The 20491-nt window shown below is 46.5% G+C and overlaps 1 protein-coding gene across 2 annotated transcripts; it reads right to left on the reverse strand.

The window, feature by feature from the left end:
* Positions 1–904: 904 nt before the first annotated feature.
* Positions 905–15691, reverse strand: LOC123442705 (glutamine-dependent NAD(+) synthetase). 2 transcript variants are annotated; one of them, XM_045118824.1, is made up of 15 exons: positions 15256–15691; positions 14937–15157; positions 14215–14520; positions 13503–13726; positions 12728–12831; positions 12081–12215; positions 10866–11034; positions 10112–10247; positions 9446–9584; positions 8618–8794; positions 8259–8426; positions 7572–7667; positions 1574–1702; positions 1216–1492; positions 905–1082 (listed from the first exon to the last, which is right to left on the reverse strand). In XM_045118824.1, exons 2-14 carry the CDS (start codon positions 15128–15130, stop codon positions 1256–1258), a joined length of 2214 nt encoding a protein of 737 aa, XP_044974759.1. In that variant the 5' UTR covers positions 15131–15157; positions 15256–15691; the 3' UTR covers positions 905–1082; positions 1216–1255. The 2 variants fall into 2 exon arrangements, with proteins under 2 accessions (XP_044974759.1, XP_044974760.1); XM_045118825.1 differs by having other exon boundaries at positions 14937–15177.
* Positions 15692–20491: the final 4800 nt, after the last annotated feature.

Consider the following 20491-nt stretch of genomic DNA (forward strand, 5'->3'; position numbering starts at 1 on the left):
TCACGCGGATCAGTCGGTGAAATGTAAGACTTTCCCAAAAAACATAGTACCAGATCACGTGACACTTTTCTTTAGGACTACATAGAGAAGAAGCTTTGACCCAGAGACTGCCATAAAAACCCGTTAAAAGCAACTTCGCCAACACTTTGCACGGCAAGAGCAAGAGATTCGACACTGAATTGGCCGTTTTGACTTTCCAGCCGAGCCATATCCGCTTATCAGGATCAGATCCTCCAGCCTGCTCCATTGCTCTAGTTTATCCCCTAGCTAGAAGGTTCCTCCTTCGGAAAAAATATTGTTTTTGCAACTCTAGCTTTTGCCAATTTTTCCTTATGTCACTCTAGATTTGACATTTCACTTTTGCCACTCTTAGTTGTTGACAATTATCACAATTGCCATTCTGTGGCATAAACAAAATTTTCAGAGTGGCAATTATGATCCACTGTCAAAATCTAAGAGTGGCAAAAGTGAAATAAAATTAGTGTGCTTTTGTCACGGAATGTCAATTATAATAATTGTCAAAAGCTAAGAGTGACAAAAGTGAATTGTTAAAACCTAGAGTGGCATAAGGAAAATAGGCAAAAACTGGAATGGTAAAAACAAAATTTTCCCTCCTTCTAAAGTGCAAACTACTTTGCAAGTTGCCAGCCAAACTCTCACGCACAATCATTAAATAAACGTCTAAACCTGGCTAAGAGTACACTTGCTCATTTACTTCTACCACAAGATATCTCGCCAAACTCCATACTCATTAAATAGCTTACTGTTTTGTATGGTTCGTGCCGTCTGCAAGCCGGTCAGCGTTGTCGATTGCTTTCGGCTTCGTCTTGGTTTTTTTATGTTCCGGCCTACGTGGCCAGCAAACTTGCTGTGCCTAGTTGGCACTGCATTTCGCATTGTTAACTTGAACGGTGCAACCAAAGTTACTTCAGTTAACTGAACTGGTGCAATTAAAAGGACAAGGAGGAGGCAGGGAGAAGAATTTGAAAACAAAACATCAATCGTCCATGCCTTGAGGAACTCTTGTGTTTGGCCCTTGACAATTATTCTATGTACTATTCTGGTTTTCCAGTCTATCCAACCTGCAGCAAAGCCAAAGTATCCATCAGCACCAAGAAGCCACCTCAAGCCACCAACAAACATAAAGTTTACAGGACATGGTAATAATAACCGAGTAAAAGCTCCACTGAGATAATGACTGAAAAAACACTTTACCTTGCGTGACCTACTCCGTAAGTCAGCATGCCCTATTTTGTTACAACCCAACACTGGGATTGGCAGATCCCGCGGCCACGACTCCCATTCCACCTCCCTGCGCAGGCCTAGCGGCTGCGCGTTGTCTCAGCTGCGAGTCTGCACGACGATCGTCCACCCATTTGCCATCTTTGTCGATATCTTGCACAAGCTGATCAATCTTCCGAAACTGGTATGGCCATGTCGAGTTGTATAGGAATTGCCGGAGATCAAACCTGTTGTCCTCTGGTGAATAGCTCTGCAAAAAATAGTAGGCTAAGGTTATAGCAGCAGCATAAGGCGGCAGGTCTTGTGTCTACAGACTGGAACAGGCGAGCACCTCGGCGTGATAGGATGGTGTCAAGACCGTCATCTTGTGCCGGTTTATGGCGTAGTACTTGAAGAAGTGCTTCACTTTATCAGCCACTTCTGAGGGGGATAGTCGCCCACACCACCTGTGGCAGAGGTTCTGTAGCAAGATGTTTTAGCACTTAATACTTGGAAACATATTTGCACCGATGATAATAACTACAATAATTTCACTTATAATTTAAAGATCAGCTAGTTATTTCCTGTATCTAATCCAACATTTCTTTCAGCAAAAGCATTGCAATAATAAGGCTACTGAAATAAATAAAAAACACTACTAAACACAATAGAAACACACGGCAGCACCACCGCACTATTTAACTTCAAAAATAAACCCATAAAACTCATGAAAAATTCTCACATATTGTTATGACCGGTACTACGTACCAAAGGAGGAGGCCCAATGGGCAGGATTAGTTACGGGCTTAGCCCAAGTTATCTTAGTTATCTCAGTGTCCAAGTTATCTTAGTTATCTTAGAGTCCAAGTTATCGTGATTATATAAACCGATGTAAACAACTTTTTTTGGAATTAAGCAATATAGTCATAACTCTATTGCCCGGCTCCTAGAGGAGCCGAAACCCTAGCTGCGCCACCGCCTTCCACCGCCGCGCTCCAGCCGTCACCAGCTCCGCTTCATCTCCTACAACATCCGCCCTAGACCCGGTAGAACCCTACGGTTCCTACCAATTTGGTATCTAGAGACTTCAGGCCGATCATGTCATCCTCGCCGGCCGCCACCACCCTCCCGATCACCACCACCACCCTGCTGCCGGCCATCTCCACCACGCCGCCTGGTACGGCAGCCGCCACCGCCTACCACTGCCGCCCCGGCCCCTGTCATCTACACCCCGGAGGAGGTCATGGGGGCCCTGCGCGACCTCGCCACCGCGGTCCAGGGGATCCGCCTTTATCTAGCCGGCCCCTACGGTCCGCCACCGGCGGCGCTGCCTGCCCCCGGCGGCGGGTTGCAGCTGCTTCCCAGGCACCAGCCACCACCGCCGGGACCCGCGATCGCCTGGTCACTGCAGCTGCCGCCCCCTCCAGCCACCACGCTGCCTTGGTCGCCCTGGCCGACTCAGGCGCTTGCGGCGTCGGCCGCGCCGGCCGCCCCCTTGCCGCTGCAGCTGCCGGGGCCACAGCAGTTCATCTCCAGGCCGCCCGCCACAACACCAGGCGTCCCGATCCAGCAAGTCCGGTTCCCGCCCTCACCGCCCCCCCTTACGGCCTGGTTGGCCGGGTCCGTTCCGCTGCCGGTCTACACGATGGCGTCGGAGCAGCCGGCGACCGCTGTGTAGTATGGAGGGCCCTCAAGCTCCGCGGGCCGCTACGCCAGCCGCGACGGGCCGTCTTTCCAAGGGGGACCCCCGGTGGCCACCGACCCGGCAACGTCACCCTTGCTCCGCACCACCGAGCCGTACGGACACGGCGGTCTTACTCAGACACCGCCGCGCTTCGCCAAGATTGACTTAGCCGCCTACGACGGTACGGAGGACCCCCCTCAAGTGGCTCAATCAGTGTGAGCAGTTCTTCCGGGGGCAATGCACACTCGCGTCGCACCGCACTTGGCTCGCCTCATATCACCTTTGAGGCGCCGCACAGACGTGGTATTACGCCCTCGAGCAGGACGAGGGCGACATGCCCTCATGGGAACGCTTCCGCGAGCTCTGCCTCCTTCGCTTCGGACCTCCGATACAAGGGAGCCGGTTGGCGGAGCTCGGCCAACTGCCCTTCACCTCCACGGTACAGGACTTCGCCGACCGGTTCCAGGCCCTGGCGTGACGGCTCAGCAGCGGGCCGAGCTCTTCGTCGGTGGTCTGCCGGATCACATCCGCGTGGACGTGGAGCTTCGGGGGCCCAAGGACCTCCAGACGGCCATGTACTACGCCCGCGCCTTCAAGCGTCGTGCGCAGGCTTTGCAGCAGGCGGCGCCGACACGAAGTGGCCGACAGCCTACCCGGTTTCCCTAGCCTACAGCTGTGCCGGGCCATCCGCCCCCGGTCCCTCCTGCGACTACCACTTCGGCCTCGACGCGGCCCTTCCACCAGCTCACCCCGGCCGAGCAGCTCGAGCGCCGTTGCCAGGGGCTGTTCTTTAACTGCGACGAGCCCTACGTGCAAGGCCACGTCTGCCCGCGTCTCTTCTACTTGGAGGCGGCCGACTACGTCAACGAGGACACGCCCGCCGACGAGCTCGGCGACTTCGCCGCACCAGCTGCTGCGGAGGTCGCACCGGCACCGGCGACAGCTCTCGTGGTCTCCCTCCATGCCCTCGCGGGTATACGAGCGGAGAAGACTCTGCTCCTGTCAGAAATGATCCACGGCGAGCGCCTCCTGGCCTTTCTGGATACGGGCTCCACACATAACTTCCTGCCCGAGTAGACCATGCGTCGCTTGGCACTTCAGCCGACGGGCGGGGAGTAGTTGCGGGTCACCGTGGCTAACGGCGACCGTCTCCGATGTCATGGGTTCGCACTGGACGTCCCCATCACCATCAGCGACGAACACTTCACCATCACATGCGCTGGCATCGACTTGGGCTGCTTCGACTTCATCCTCGGCGTCGACTTCTTACGGACCCTAGGTCCCATTCTCTGGGACTTCGACGCCATGACGATGACCTTCTGGCGCCTGGGTCGCCGCGTCCGGTGGGAGGGCGCGGGTGGCGCCCCACCAGCGACGCCACAGCGGCAACTGGCCACGACTGCTACCGAGTCCGTGCACCCTCTGTTGGACCATCTCCTGCAGCAGCACAGCGACCTCTTTGACGAGCCATAGGGTCTGCCGCCGGCCCGGGTGTATGACCACCGCATCCATCTCCTGCCAGGCACGGCGCCGGTGGCGGTGCATCCCTACCGCTACCCCCAGCTGCAGAAGGACGAGCTGGAACGGCAGTGTTCGCTCATGCTAGCCCTGGGCATCATCCGGATCTCCACTTCACCGTTTTCGGCGCCGGTCCTCCTCGTCCGCAAGTCGGACAACTCGTGGCGCTTCTGCATCGACTACCGCGCTCTTAACGCCCAGACGCTCAAAGACAAATTTCCCATTCCGGTCGTCGACGAGCTCCTGGACAAACTGCATGGGGCGTGCTTCTTCACCAAGCTTGACCTCCGTTCGGGCTACCACCAGGTGCGGATGCACCCGGACGACGTCGCAAAGACGGCATTTCAAACTCATCACGGCCACTTCGAGTTCTTGGTGATGCCTTTTGGCCTCTCCAACGCTCCGACGACTTTTCAGGCCTTGATGAACAACGTCCTCCAGCCCTACTTGCGTCGGTTTGTGCTTGTTTTCTTTGATGACATTCTTATCTACAACACGACATGGGCGAAACATCTTCAGCACGTCGCCATCGTCTTCAACGAGCTTCGAGCGCACCATCTTCATCTTAAGCGCTCGAAGTGCTCGTTCGGGACGCCTTCTGTCACCTACCTCAGCCACGTCATCTCGACCGAGGGTGTTGCTATGGACGCCGACAAGGTGGCGGCCGTTGCGGCCTGGCCAACGGCGCACTCCCGCGGATGCCTTCGCCTGGGATTCGGAGGCCACGGAGGCGTTTGATGCCCTCAAACGGGCCCTTACGACAGGTCCCGTCCTTCAGATGCCCGACTTCGACCGACCGTTCATGGTCGACTACGACTCCGGCGTGGGGTTCGACGCCGTCCTTCATCAGGGCGACGGGCCCCTCGCGTTCTTTAGCAGGCCTTTCGCCACGCGCCATCACAAGCTCGCAGCCTATGAGGGAGCTCATTGGTCTGGTGCAGGCCATACGCCACTGGCGGCCATATCTTTGGGGACGGTCGTTTCGGATTCGCACGCATCACTACAGCCTCAAGTTCCTATTGGACCAGAGGCTATCTACCATGCCGCAGCACCAGTGGATCAGCAAGCTCTTTGGCTTCGACTTCACCATCGAGTATCACTACAGCCTCAAGTTCCTATTGGACCGACGCTCTGTCCCGCCGCGACGACCACGACGCTAACGCGGGCAACTCCGACGGGGCGGCCCTCTGCATCCGCTTAGGGCCCTCGTTCGCCCTCTTCGACGACATCCGCCGGGCCACCACGGACGCGCCCGACGCACAGTCCCTTCGGCGGCGCCTTGATGCCGATAACCTGAAGGAGCCGTGGTGTTTAGCGGAGGGCCTGCTCCTGCATGGGCGACGCCTCTTCGTGCCGGATCACAGCGACCTCCGTCATCAGGTGTTGTTGCTGGCCCACTCGGCAGGCCACAAGGGTGTGCAGAAGACCCTCCACCGTCTCCGCGCCAACTTCTACATCCCGGGCGATCGGGCCCTGGTTCGAGACTGGGTGCGGTCTTGTGCGACATGCCAGCGTAACAAGACGGAGACACAGCGACCGGTAGGGCTGCTACAGCCCTTGGAGGTGCCTTCTCAGGTCTGGGCCGATATCTCCATGGACTTCATTGAGGGCCTTCCCAAGGTGGGCGGCAAGTCCGTCATCCTCATAGTGGTCGATCGCTTCTCCAAGTACGCCACTTCATCGCGCTTGGCCATCCTTACACCGCCACCTCCATGGCCCGGGCCTTCTTCGACAGCATCGTTCGCCTACACGGGTTTCCCTCTTCGATCGTCAGCGACCGGAACCCGGTGTTCACGGGGCATGTCTGGCGCGATCTCTTCAGGATGGCGGGCGTGAAGCGGACTTGAGCACGGCGTTCCATCCTCAGACGGACAGTCAATCCGAGGTGGTCAACAAGGTGATTGCCATGTATTTGCATTGTGTTACAGGTGATCGTCCTCGTGCTTGGGTGGACTAGCTTGCCTGGGCGGAGTACTGCTACAACACCTCTTATCACCTCGCCTTGCGCGCCACGCAGTTCGAGGTGGTCTATGGCCGACCGCCCCCGCCCATCCTACCGGTTGACCCGAAGACGGCTAGGACGGAAGCGGCGGATGATGGTCAACCGGTAGGATGGGCGGTTTTCAACGAATTCAGTCGGCACTATCCAGACTTCCAGCTCGAGGACGAGCTGTTTGCGCAGGCGGGAGAGATGTTAGGAGGCCCAATGGGCAGGATTAGTTACGGGCTTAGCCCAAGTTATCTTAGTTATCTCAGTGTCCAAGTTATCTTAGAGTCCAAGTTATCGAGATTATATAAACCGATGTAACCAACTCTTTTGGAATTAAGCAATATAGTCATAACTCTATTGCCCGGCTCCCAGAGGAGCCGAAACCCTAGCTGCGCCGCCGCCTTCCACCGCCGCCGTCTCCCTCTCGCGCGCAACGGCGCCCCGCCGCAGGCCGTCGCGCTCCAGCCCTCGCCAGCTCCGCTTCATCCCCTACAACCTCCGCCCTAGACCCGGTAGAACCCTAGCGGTTCCTACCACATATATACATTAGAGAAACAACACTGGATGCTCCCAGTATTGTTATTACACAGATTGACTTTTGATGTCTATTGGTAAGTTTTATTACTGATGTCTATTGGTAAGTTTTATTATTGAAGTGTCAAAATAAGTATGTGGAAGTGTCAGTTTTTTAACTTCAAACGGACCTTTTCTACCATCTACTCCCTCCGCCCCATAATACAAGAACGTTTTTAACACTACACTAATGTAAAAAACGCTCTTATATTATGGGACGGAGGGAGTACTATTCATCATAGTAGTGAGAGGAGAGGTGAAGAACATGCAAGCGAGTAAAACACTGAACTTTGTGTAGCCATCCCCTTTTAAGTATCACTTAACTGAAAGAAACTGTATTGCAATCCATGGAAAAACATTAAAAAAAGGAAACTCCTTGACAAAGCAGACATAATTCATATAACAGTAACTACAAACAAATGGCATTTTCCTCATATAGGCATAACCCATGGAATTACAGACATTTTTTGTCAAATATGCAGCTAAAGCTCGACATCATACATACACTTAAGTGTGGAGCAAAAGGATGCCTTGAATTCTAATTTTAGATTAGTAAACAAATAATAAAGTCAGCTGTAGACCAACCTGAAACATCGAAACAGGACCGCATCGGAATATTTTCCTTAATCTCCCATATATCGATAACTCCTCGTACGTCATCCCCATGTCCACTTCATCCAACTATTTAAACGGAAATAGCATCAAACGAGAATATTTGGGAATATAATTTTTGTGGATAGCTGGCTAAGACAATTGTATGCACAAGTATAACTGAAACTTTAATGAATAATATACTCCCTCCAGTCCTTTTTACTTAGCGTATTAGATTTGTGAAGTCAAACTTGGCACAGTTTGACCAAATTTATATTAAAAAATATCAATATCTACAATATCAAATATATATACTATGAAACTAAATTTCATAATGAATCTAACAATATTGATTTGGATTGTGAATGTTGATACTTTCTTCTATAAGTTTGGTCAAAGTAGAGATACTTCGACTTCGGACAAAACCTATATGCAGACTAAGAAGGACCGGGGGGAGTACTAATGGAATACTTTGAGGGCAATGTAACAACTGAGTTAAACAATGTTCTGTTACCAATCACGAGACACAAGCAGCATTACATAGATTTTTAAGCTATAATGAATTCGAAATATCAATAGGGAGGGGGGCGGAGGAGCAGGGTCAAAAGCACTGGGAACACCAAGTTCCCGTCAACAAACTAGAGCTGGCCTAGTAACAAACTTCTGGGTGTTCAAACTCACCTGGTTATAATCCATGCGGATTGGCTCAAGCTCTGCAGTAGGAGGTGCAGCTTCAACCTCAGCCAATGATGAATACTGAAGATTAACTGCTGCCCATCGTAGGAAAGCCCTAAGATCTTGCTTACTTACACTTCCAATGGGGTTTATATCGGCTGAACTGCAGTCATACTTAACAGACGAAGCAATGGTTATTGTCATTAGTCATTAGTTGTCATCACAGACTATCAAAGAGTCCCAACAAGTGCTGACTTGAAATGATGGATTCATGAAGGAAAATATATACTTGGTTCCCTAGGGCCAACATGGGTGAGAACATTGTATCTAAAAGGGAGCAGACATCTGTTAAACTTTTAACTTACTTTCGTCAAGTAACCACGCAATCCTTCATCCACATTTGAGCTTCCAAGAACAAGATAGAACCCAGACTTGTTATGAACCCATGGCATTAAAGAAGCCATCATAAAGGCAAGCACCATCCTGATTCGAGCTTGAATATTTTGTAATCCCAGATTCTCAGTATGTGATCCTCCGTCAACCTGAATTATTTAGCATAGATACTGATCATCAAAATTTACCTCAACTGCTTCCAGCTTGTCAAGGAACCAAATGCAAGCATGTCACTGGTCCCGGTCACTTCATGATTTATGATAGTTGTTGCTTGGTAGGTTATCTAAATTAAACATTTGGTTTCTCAAACTAGGAAATGGGATTTCAGAATTTTATGCCATGTGATAAATGATTATCCACTTTAGTATACAACAAAACAGAAGCAGCACTCTTAACTACTCCCTCCGTCCCAAAATAAGTGACTCAAAAATGACTCAACTTTATACAAAGTTGAGTCATTTTTGAGTCACTTATTTTGGGACGGAGGGAGTACTTGAAAGGAGCACACATAGCGCTTGTTCTTGGTTTTCTTTCAGTTTCTACTTCCATAATTACAAAGAAATGTTTCTCTGCTCATATACTTCAGAATGGATGAGTACTTAAGTCTGGGATATTTTGCATTTCACAAATATTGCATTCAACAAGTTAACATTTACCCACCACCAAGGATATAAGACAAAAACTTCAGTTCAACATTTTGTGTTAGCCATATAAACAAAATGTTGTTATAAATAAAGATGTTCGCAGAATGCATTTAGGCAGTTTCTTTAGTAGATTAGAATGCCATGGTATCAAAATACCTTATAGCGTGGTCGCTTGCCGGTTAACCTTTCAAACAAAGAAAGAAATGCAGACACTACACTGTCAATAGGTACATCGAAGTGGAATGAACCAATCTCTTCCGCCAGCCTTTTGGCGCGTGATCTGGTATCTTCAGAACTGTGGAGAAATAATACTATGAATAAGGGGGAAAAAAAATACTATGTGGCAAGCAAAGTATATGTAAAGCATATATACACTCTATGAAGAACATTAAGAAATAATAAAGATATAAATTAATGAAGAAACAATCAGCAGCATATGTGAAAGGTCCAATGCCTGTGAAATTCTGGTAGCTATTTCAGTAGTAAACCATATTGTCCTGGTTTCAGAGATCAATGCCAACTTCAGTTCCATGAGATGACTCTCCCAATAGTCAACCAATGCCAATTTCATTGGTACTCTCATGGAACTGAAGTGAGGATATACAGTTTTCGCCATGGATGTCCGAAATGCTAGTTTCAGTTCCATGAGATATAACACAAATGATACAAGTCGAGCAGGGCTTGGGAGAAAATACAGTACATATCATCATTATCAAGTTAATCAATTTACATAGAGAATATACTGATGCGTGTCAAATGAGAAGGACGGTACTCTAGAGAAAGATACACTGAAAAGAACTGAATCCTTAAGCCAAAGATTACCTATTTTCTGTTCCCATGTAAACAGTATAAAATAAACGTTTTGCAAGTTCTCTGCTGTCTGTGGGGAACTCCCCATCTTTATACTGACCAATCCGCATAGCATCAGCCTTAACTTGCTCATCTCCTTTATTTATATCTGCAAGTTGGGTGTATGAAAAGATCATTAGCCTCATAAATATTCCCTCCATTCAGAAATATAAGGCAAATTTTAACTTCCAAGTCCAAGCTTTGACCAACAATTAATTCGATGATAATAACGTGTAGGTTATGCATACAAATTTGGTACTGTTCAATTCGTATTTAAAAGAAATTATGATCATGATTTTTCTCGCTCTTAAAAATATAATGTACAAGATAATTACGATAAACACTTGAACTGGGACCGTCAAAATACGCCTTATATTTAGGCAGTATTGTCTTAATGAACCTACTATTACTGAAATGAAAAGAATAAGAACACTACAGCTAAGAATATCTAGAGGATCAGTGCTGATAGTTGCACAGACGGGCATGTAATAGCTCCTATTTCTTTTCTAAGGAGGACATATCAGTGTGCGGATAAACTATTTAACTACTTTCCTGCGACCTACTTCCTCCTTACCAAATTGATGACCCAGAGGCTCCATGAACCAATGCATGAAGCATAAACAAGGCATTTATAGTACATAATTTGGCAAGGAGATAGTACATCCCAAAAGGCATTTATAGAAAATTATGCCAATGGAGAAAACTAAGAAAGACTTTTTGACCTGACCTTTTATGACAAGCTGGCACATGCAGCCAACAATTGCTGCAACAGATGAACTATCCGCACCACCAGAAAGTGGAAGCAAAAATCCCGACGCTCGACTTCTGCGAAGATAATCCCATAGCCAGCAACTAGGTCCAAACGCAATCTCCTCTTCAGGACAGTGATACATAATCTTCAGAGGTGATAAAAAAAGGTTAGTCAAAACTTCAGAAAAAATCAACTGTGGCTTGTCAAAGTTTGCATATGACTTTCCAACACTACTCATCTCGGTCCGCATTTCGGATTTTTTTCAAGCACTACAAAGAAAAATAAAACAAAAATATGACAGCGGCAAATCCTAATCATTGCGGAGTATTAAGACATAAAAAGTTCACTAAGCACCCCTGTTGTCCATTGACCCATATGACCATACCTTAACCCAGTTCAAGAATTTACTTCTTCGACTCAACTATGAAAGTAAGAAGGCAGCTTAGTAACTAATAATGCACCAGCCGTCTAGCCAACATGACTTCAAAGCTTTGTCATCTCATAAACTATATTTGTGCGCTGTCTAGAACAAGGCTTTCAGGACAGCGATACAGATCGTATCATGCATTCTTAGAACTCTAACAGGCCGAAGTAGTACATATAACACTTTTATTGTAATTTTCTAGAATTGTTATCACTTGTCAGACTGTGGTCCCATCGGTAGATTAGCTGGGGTCACAATAAGGTCTTCTCCAGGGTTAACAGGAGAAAGAACAGTGCAACATGGCAACCCACTTAATTTAAGCAGGTCGGTGCACGTGCAAAGGTTTATAAGCATGTCCATGCCTAGGTTATTCGTGATGTGGTACTAAACTCTAGTTCGTTGCTGCTGTGTCATCATTTGGCAGTGGGCCAAATATTTGCTTCTTCTCATTCCATAGGAGAAACAATGGACATCCGAACGGTTGCAAGCTGGGCAGCAATTTCATTTGGAATTAGGAGCACAATTTGCATTCGCTAAAAAATGTTCCAGCGGTGCTAGTAAGAAATTGTGTTAGATAATTCATCTCAGATATTATTAGATATAACACACAAAACAATTATAATTGGAAATATAAATCTAAGAGTATCGTGATCCTACGATACGGTGGGTTCTAAAACAAATCGGTCTCTTTCGGACACGGTTAAAAAGTAAAATATAATATACTGCAGCGTTCCAGAAATGGATCAAATCCAGAAACAGAAACTAACCTCAATTGGATCAGTTGGGATCATTCCATCACGAAATGTTTGGCAAAGCTTATATTGTACCTTAACACAAGGTACTTTTGTTACGTGGCTTGCTTGCTCCCTAAAACTAGAAACACATGCTCGATAACTCGATACCTGGTTCCACAAAAGAATGTTCAGTTATGCGAAAATTCAATCCATATAATTACGTCGAGGATAAACCGTTATCTACTAGAAGTAGTAATTACAGGCTAGAAAAGCTCTCTTAACAAATATAAAGGAGAAGAACCGAAAACTTATGACCTTAGAGAACCCTATACACAATCATAATTCAACCAACACAAGAATAAAATTAAACATGGTGGAGATGCAAGTAATTTCTGAACAGCATATAATGATGCAACAGTTGGCAAATATTCTTCCAGGCAAAAACAAAGAAAGTAAACTAACAAATTTACAGAACTGAGTAGAAACTGTTTGTCTGTGTGAGTGTAGCTTGATTACCCTATTCTGAAGTACTCCTACGAAACATGTTTTCATACTGCCATTAATATTGATTCAAGATCCTTCAATTATGGAAACCAACTAATTCAAAGAATAATAGGAAATTAGGAACCACTAGCAGCACTATATGACTGCAACTAAAATCCGAAGGAGCTAGAACTTACAGCATCCAGATCTATCAAAGCATCCAACACTTCAACATCCTTCAATGAGAATTGTGATCCCTGGGCAACCACATCACCATTCACCGCAATGCAGCAGCAGCCATCTAGTGAGGAACATTCAGGACGACTTAGAACAAATGAATCAAATCATGCAACTCTGATAAAGTCAATTCATAAATGCATAGATCAACTTAGCACTAAACTACTGCTGGATTCACAATGTAGGTATGCTATGGATGGTTGTATTGCTTAAGGCATTTTCTCTAGCTTGTGTACTTCACTCACTGGCCTTCTATACTCGAGTCTTTTGTTTAGTCTTGAATAAGAAAGCTATTACTGGATTGAAGACAAAGGTTTCAATGATACATGGATGTCAGAAACAACAGAACCAAAAGCACTATATATCATCACTGCAACTTGTGCAACAAAACAAGAAAAGAATCACCATATGATGTCAGTAGTGCCAATTCAGTAGAATACTGAAATGTCACTCGAAGTTCAGCTTGTGCAAAATACCATTACTGTTACCACAGTCAACAATGTGTCAGGTATATCCAAATACAAAGGTTATTCTAGAAGGAACACTTGAGGAATTCCAATCACACACACTTCAAAGCGACCCTCAATCGACTGCAACCTTAATGTTGGAAAGAACAACGGTGGAACCTAAACATCGAACTAGAACTGATAATAAAGTGCTATGAAGTTTAAAAGCTCCCAAGGGATAGGATAATGCAAAGAAAAACAGAGAGAAAACACCGACATATTAGCATACCATAATAAAGGCGGCCACCATCACAACCCTGGTGATTAGCATACATGTATACACCACCACATAAGCGGGTTGCATTTCTCATGGAATCAATCCGAAGATTGAGCTTCCTTAACTGATGATGGCTTCCACTTGCATTCATGAAGACCTCGACGCCACTGAATGCTAGGTCAATCCGAGGAGCATTTGCAGTAAATAGCTCTTCACAGGTTTCAGCAGCCAAAGATCTGAAATTAATAACTAAAATGAAAAGCTGTAACAGAATCAGGTTAATTAAGCAGTCTAATATCATCAAGAAATGCAAGATCATCAATCACATAACATATACAATTACTAATTAAGAATGTGTAATAACATAAATCATATTAGCAAAGGGCAAATTGAGCATATATGCTAAAAATCATAAACATGTTGTAGCACATTTACATTAGATAAAAGGACTAACTAGGTATCAAGAACTAGAGATGCATTCTGAATATTGTAAAGAGGCAGGAAAAGGCATCGCAGGGACATTGGCTCAAAATGATCATAGAGGACTATAAATAATTATTAACAAAATAAAAACATCCTATACCTAGACACTTAGGTTCTGTATCCAACTTGGTTTAGAAAATATTCACAAAACATTGCCCTATCCAGTATGATAGCCAAGATAGAATCAGGCTGAAATCACATGTTCCCAATCATAAAGAAACAATTTAGCAATAGTACTTACACGTCAAGAAACTGAAGATAACCATAACCAAAAGGCACAGTTTCCTGGTCTATAGCTTCTGAGACATCAATAGGGAGTTGAAAGTCGACAAGTTCATCTTTATATGTCCAAGCAGAAAACCATCGAAATTCACGATAGTTCCCGTCATTTGCAAGGGACATCTTGGGCCGAATCATAATTATCTTGCGATTTAGGCAGAAAACCTGGCAGTTGTACCGTACACTCTTGAAAATGATAGGCATTCCTATGCTGCACAAGATGTTGTCTGTATAGTCACCAGACAGAATGTCCTTGAGGCACTCCCATCTGCAGGTTGTTCATATAGAAAAGAGTAATTAACATAAGAGTATAATATGAAGGTTGCAAATATTATACCACTAATAAAAATGTGAAATCCTAGGCAGAATATCATTACTAGGCATTATTCATTTTTTATTACACTTTAGAAATATCTCTACCATTAAACGGCAATGGGCACTCAAAGGGTTACCATACAAATTCAGTTCCGAATGCATACAGTGAAGTTTGCATAACACACATAAATAAAGCTAAACAGGTTAATGAAATTAGCGTTTCCGCGGTGCCTTTTTTTTTCAACCGTGACCACATAAACAAACAGAGAAATTAGTACTAGCATCTTAGCACTGCTATGAGAGTACATGTTTTGTGCAGGGTTCTTCAACTCATCGGTAGTGAGTAGGCTACGGAGAAGGGGCACTCACGCGTGCGCCGTGGTGTCCTGCTCGAGGAAATGGTCCTCGCAGCCGTATCCGGTGAGCTCGAGCTCGGGGCCGATGCGGACGACGGCCCCGGCGGCCTTGGCCCGGGAGATGGACTCCTTGACGTTGCGGAGGTTGGTGTCGAAGTCCATGGCCCACTGGTTGAGGTTGCAGGTGGCCACCCGCAGAAGCCTCATCTTGCCGCCGCCGCCCGGACCAGCAGGCTACACACAGGCGCACGCAGCTTAACACCAGGGCAAATCCAAATGATTAACTGAAGAAGTGCGCGTCGCTGCTGAATTTCCGGAAAATCGGAGCTAACCTTCAGTCACTGTTGAATTGGATACGGAGACCTGGAAAGGGGTGGAGCGGCCCTCGGATCCGGAGCAGGCGAGCGGCGGATCTGGAGGGACTGGCCGGCGGACGGCGACCTGGACAGGAGGAGGCGGAGGCTGGTCGGCGGTGGAGCACGGCCCGGCCCGACGGTTGTGAGGTGGAGCGGCGCGAGGGTGGTGGTGGGGATGGTGGTGGCAGCCTCGTCGGCCGAGGAGGAGCAGCTTGTGGGGGAGGGCCACTGGCGTGGAGGTGGGGCCGTGGGCGGCGGAGCAGGAGGAAGGAGAGAGAGGGCCGGCCAGATGGTGAAGAAAGAAAGGGATTCAGGCCGGCTTTGGGTCCATTGGAGGGGGAGGGGGATTTTTCACGGGATTCCGAGAGTCCTCAGGATCGTCGCGTTTGGATCACGGGATGATGGATCGTGGCGCTGAGATTCCCGGGGATCGGATTCCAGAGGATTTTTGGTCCGTTCGGCCCCCTCGGGAAATTCGCTGGCGCGAAAAGAGAGCGCCCGCGTGGTGCGCTCGCGCCCAAGGCAACGGCAACAGCCGGGCGCGTTTTTTTTTTTTTTTTTACAGTATTGAGCTCAAAGCTGGCCAAACGGGCCGTGCTTTCTGGGCCAGTCCGAAAGCACGCCAGCCAGGCACGCCATGGGCCGGGCCTGGCACGACTTAAACGGGCCGTGTTAGGCACGCGGCCCGCCTCGGGCCGTGCCTAGGCCTGAGGGCTGGGCACGCGGGCCGGCACGGCACGGCCCGTTTACCATTTTATTATTTATTTTTATATATATAGGATAAAAAAATAACCTAATAGGCTAAAATCGATCCAAAACACTGTCCAATATACTAAAGTCGGCCCAAAAAACAGCCTAACAGGTCAAAATTAGCCCAAATAACAGCGTAAAAAAACTAACAGATTAGCGGGCCTGGCGTGCCTACGGGCCGGCTCGTATAGCCTCCTTGTCGTGCCTGGGCTGGGAGGCTGCGCCGGTGGGCCGGCACGGCACGGCCCGGCTAATAATCGGGCCTCGGCGTGCCGTGTCGTGCCTGGCACGATTGTGACGGGTCGGGCCGTGCCAGGCTGGGCCGGGCCGTTTGGTCAGGACTGATTGAGCTATCCCAAACTTTAGAAGATCTACTACTAGTAGTAGAGGGCTATAATGCAATAGATAAATCAAACATATAATTAAAATTGTCTCCCACACCGAAGCTTATTTCTTACTCATATGATCCAAGCTTGTTCGGACATCAAACATGCACCCAACACGCTTCGTAAAATTCAACCGTCTAAACACCGAGGGTACCACCCAATCTAGATCATCTGTTGGGATGTGGTTGTCCAGACTATCCATCATGTTATATCCAACACGCTCGCCCAACATAAAACTCCCACCCCACCGCACACCCTTTCCTTTTCCTGCCAGAACCTCCTCTCCCTCTTTGGTTTCCTACATTTCTCGCTAGAGCCCTCTCCTTTAAAACCGGTTGACGCCCACCTCAACTTTCTCATGACGCCCTCTTCCCTTCACATTGTACTTCCTCACGTAGTGCCTAGGAGTCCCGCGCCAATCGCCCCGCTATGATCCCTCTTTGCGTGTTTGTTTACTGCACTTTGAAATTACTCATGTGTTGCAATGGGAGCATAATTTTACTTTGTGGCGACATAAAAAGGATATATAGTGACATTTGATTAAAAAAGGTGTCGTGTGTAGTTTCTAACCATGTCAGTATGTGTGTCCATCTTCCTCTATCGAGCTTTTCAGTTATTTCTCTCTTTGTGTATGTCTCTCGTGGCATAGCGGATCTCTTTGTCCAATCTATCCATCTCCTTTATCTACAACCACCCTATCCCCGCTCCACCTCTCCTTCCCATCCCATATCTCCCCGGCTACATTGCCTCCCATTTTGACACCATCTTGTCTCCTGACCTGCCCTCGCATATCCTTGATCAATCGTAGCACATATTACCATTTTGTTCACACACCATCTCATCATCACAACACCGTCAAGTGTCGTCCTCACCCATGGCCCAACAAAGCACACTATTATGGGTGATGATGAGATGGTGTCCTCCTCACCTTAGCCGCACTATGGTCAAGTATTAACTACATGGCACACACATGCACCTTAGAAAAAAATGTCTAAATCTTAGATATTCTGTGTGACTTATGAACTTCAGTAGCAAGGAAAAACTTGTTCGGCAACCCTCCACTCGTCACTTCTCAACTCCCAGCTCTAGTGCATGCTTTAGAATTTGGCAAAAAAATACAGTAATTCATCATCTGAATGGTTTAGAGACATAGTACAAAATACAATAAAATAGTGCACATAAAATATGAAATTAGACTTTGAGAAGAATTAACAAGGTTAAACAGTACTATATATATTGTAAGCACTCATTGAGAACATATTATCCTGGATTATAGAATCGATAGGATAGAATTGTGTTATCACGCACCAATAGCAAATAAAACCCAGTGAATTTTGTGTTGCAACTTTTTTTACATGTCAAGAGAGAATACGGGTCAACAACTCAGTGTGTCACAACAATGAGCATTGCACATAATCTGGAATAGAGCTGACCTTGCCACATTAATTAACTAAAAATTATGTTCGCCAAACAAACCTTCAAACCACTAAAAATGAACATTGGACGGGAGCAACCCTTCTGGCCTCGATCGTCAAATGTCTCCCATCCAGAGATTATACACATTTGTGTAGCTAGACTCGCCTGTGACCACGTACAGCCCGACCAATCATTTGTATATTACACATCTTCATTGGAAGCCTGCGGATATTCAATTAGCTTCAAAATGAGAACATGCAAAGTAATAGTATGGACAAAAAGCAAAAGGACAGATATGAAACATGATGAAATTCCCATAAAAAAAGTTGTGCTGAATTCTTCCACTATGTACAAAATCTGAAAACGATAGCAAGTTCACTCCAGGAAAATATTGTCCATGACCGGTTTCAAACACGGTTCTAGTTTCTTATAAGAACACAGAAGAGGGCAACACACAAACTGGGTGAAACGACGTGTAATATTCACTGTTTTCATGTACATGAAAACAATGTTTTCATGCACGCTTAAGAATTTGTACAATAGTATGAGTTGGCTTTGAAAATTACACTCAGCTCGGCTCCCTAAATTCGACATAATTTGGATAATTTAGGGTAGTACTATTAATTTGAGGGTTGATATCAATGTACTAATACATACCTAAACTTGCAAAACAAATCACAATACAACAGTATGTATCATATTTATTTGTTAACAACAATTCTCCACATGAACAGCAAAGAAGTATGTGAATCCACACAACTGGATCAACCTGAAAATAATGTTAAGGTACCAGCCTGGTTCTAGCTAAGTTAATTAACACTATCAACTGATGTATGATATTTAAGATCTACTGTTGGAAATAGAAAAGAAAATATTGTCCAGAGTACTCAAAGCTAACCTAAAAACTATGCTCCAATTACTTCGATGGGGCTCAAATTGCACCAATCATAAATGCCAATGTCATCGTTGTAGCCTACACTGCCTTTATTTGTAAGGATGGTAATCAGAGTAATTTTAACATGGGGATTAGATATAAACTAACTGAATTTATACCCTCTTAGTTATAGCGTTTGAATGTGTTTTGCACTTGGAGAATGCCATCTACATGCTTGGGAGTATGGATTGGGGCTCATGGAGAAGAGAGCAAGGCCTGCACACATACATGGAAATGTCATGATCTACTTGTCCACTAATTAAGCATTTGCTAGTGTAATTGTATCAGGCTTGATCATTAATATGAATCGATTAGGGTTGGGAACTATCAATTCAATCAATTACTTAAGCATTTGCTAGGAAAATATGAGCAATTAATAATCACGCCAAATAAATTTTGAGAAGTTAATAAGCACGCCTAGTAAATTGAAACTGGATGGCATTGCTTGAATGGACCAGTTAATAAGCATGCCCAGTAAAATTTGAGCATATAGAATGGGTTCTTCCCTCAAAGAGCAAATCATTTGTCAAATACCAAGAGTACATGGAAAGTGATCACAAATGGCTTCACTTCCCGCCAATTTCCAACCTGCAAAAACATACCTGATTATGTCCCATGTTAAATATAAATAGTTCATGGGTATGGCTATTGCTAACATAACTTAAGAAGATCTACTACTATGAGAAGCTTTTGCTATGCTATCCGCTACTCCATTTGCTTCACGGGAGCAGCTTAGAGCATCTCCATCACAAACTACCATAAGCTGTGTGGGAAACCTCAACCACGAAAAAACCGATAGTCTCCTCGGAATCCCAGTGGAAGACCTCAACTTCGAGATAGCCCCTGCTCCTCAAGATGCTACTAAGGCCACTATATTATCCTCGCGCCCTCACACAATGTGAGGTGTCGTGATTCCACTAAGTGGCGCCCTTGAAGGCGGCGACCGAACCTTTACAAACAAGGTTGGGGCAATCTCCACAACTTAATTGGAGGCTCCGAACAAGACCACGAAGCTTCACCACAATGGAATATGGCTTCGAGGTGACCTCTTCCGTCTAGGGTGCTCAAACACCCAAGAGTAACAAGATCCACGAGGGATTAATGGGAGGAACAACTTTTCTCTTGGTGGAAGTGTGGGGGAAGGCCTTCTTCTGCAAACCCTAGAGAATCAACAAGAGTTGATGGCTAGGGAGGGAGATCGGGCAAGTTTGAGCTTTTGGAGGAACAATGAAGCGGGAGAGGAAAAGGTGAGATCTCCTCGGGGAAGAAGACCCTATTTATAGTGGGGGAATCTGGTCGTTACCATCCCCTACTGGCCCAGCTCAGCGGTAGTACCGTGCACTAGGGCAGTACTACCGTCCTGTAGGAGCGATACTTTTGCTCAGCCTGGTCGAGGAGAGGTAAGACACCAGAGGAAATTACGAAGCGGAAGTGGGCGCGACAGAAGGAGGCAGCAGTACCGTTGGAGCGGTACTAGAGCTCCCCTGGGCGGTACTTCCGCCCAAACAAAGAAAAAGGTCCCCAAACACCAAAGAAATAAAACAAGCGGTAGAGAGTCCGGCTCTCGTGGGCAGCAGTACCACTGGAGCGGTACTACCGCTTCTGCAATTTCCTCGACACTATTTGAGGGCAGCTCCTTTGCTCCATAAAAGGGATGGAGAGCAAGAATGAGAGATAGTGTTCTACCAACTTTTCCAAACATGGATCGTGTGACACCCTCGTTTTA

Source organism: Hordeum vulgare, chromosome 3H (assembly GCF_904849725.1).
Source record: "Hordeum vulgare subsp. vulgare chromosome 3H, MorexV3_pseudomolecules_assembly, whole genome shotgun sequence".
Lineage (NCBI taxonomy): Eukaryota > Viridiplantae > Streptophyta > Magnoliopsida > Poales > Poaceae > Hordeum > Hordeum vulgare.

Coding starts and splice junctions, on each gene's coding strand:
- LOC123442705 (XM_045118824.1), bottom strand. CDS start 15,130: ATGAGGCTTCTGCGGGTGGCCACCTGCAACCTCAACCAGTGGGCCATG. Junction 10,248..10,865: donor GTGCCAGCTTGTCATAAAAG/GTCAGGTCAAAA, acceptor CCCAACTTGCAG/ATATAAATAAAGGAGATGAG. Junction 1,493..1,573: donor CACCATCCTATCACGCCGAG/GTGCTCGCCTGT, acceptor TATTTTTTGCAG/AGCTATTCACCAGAGGACAA.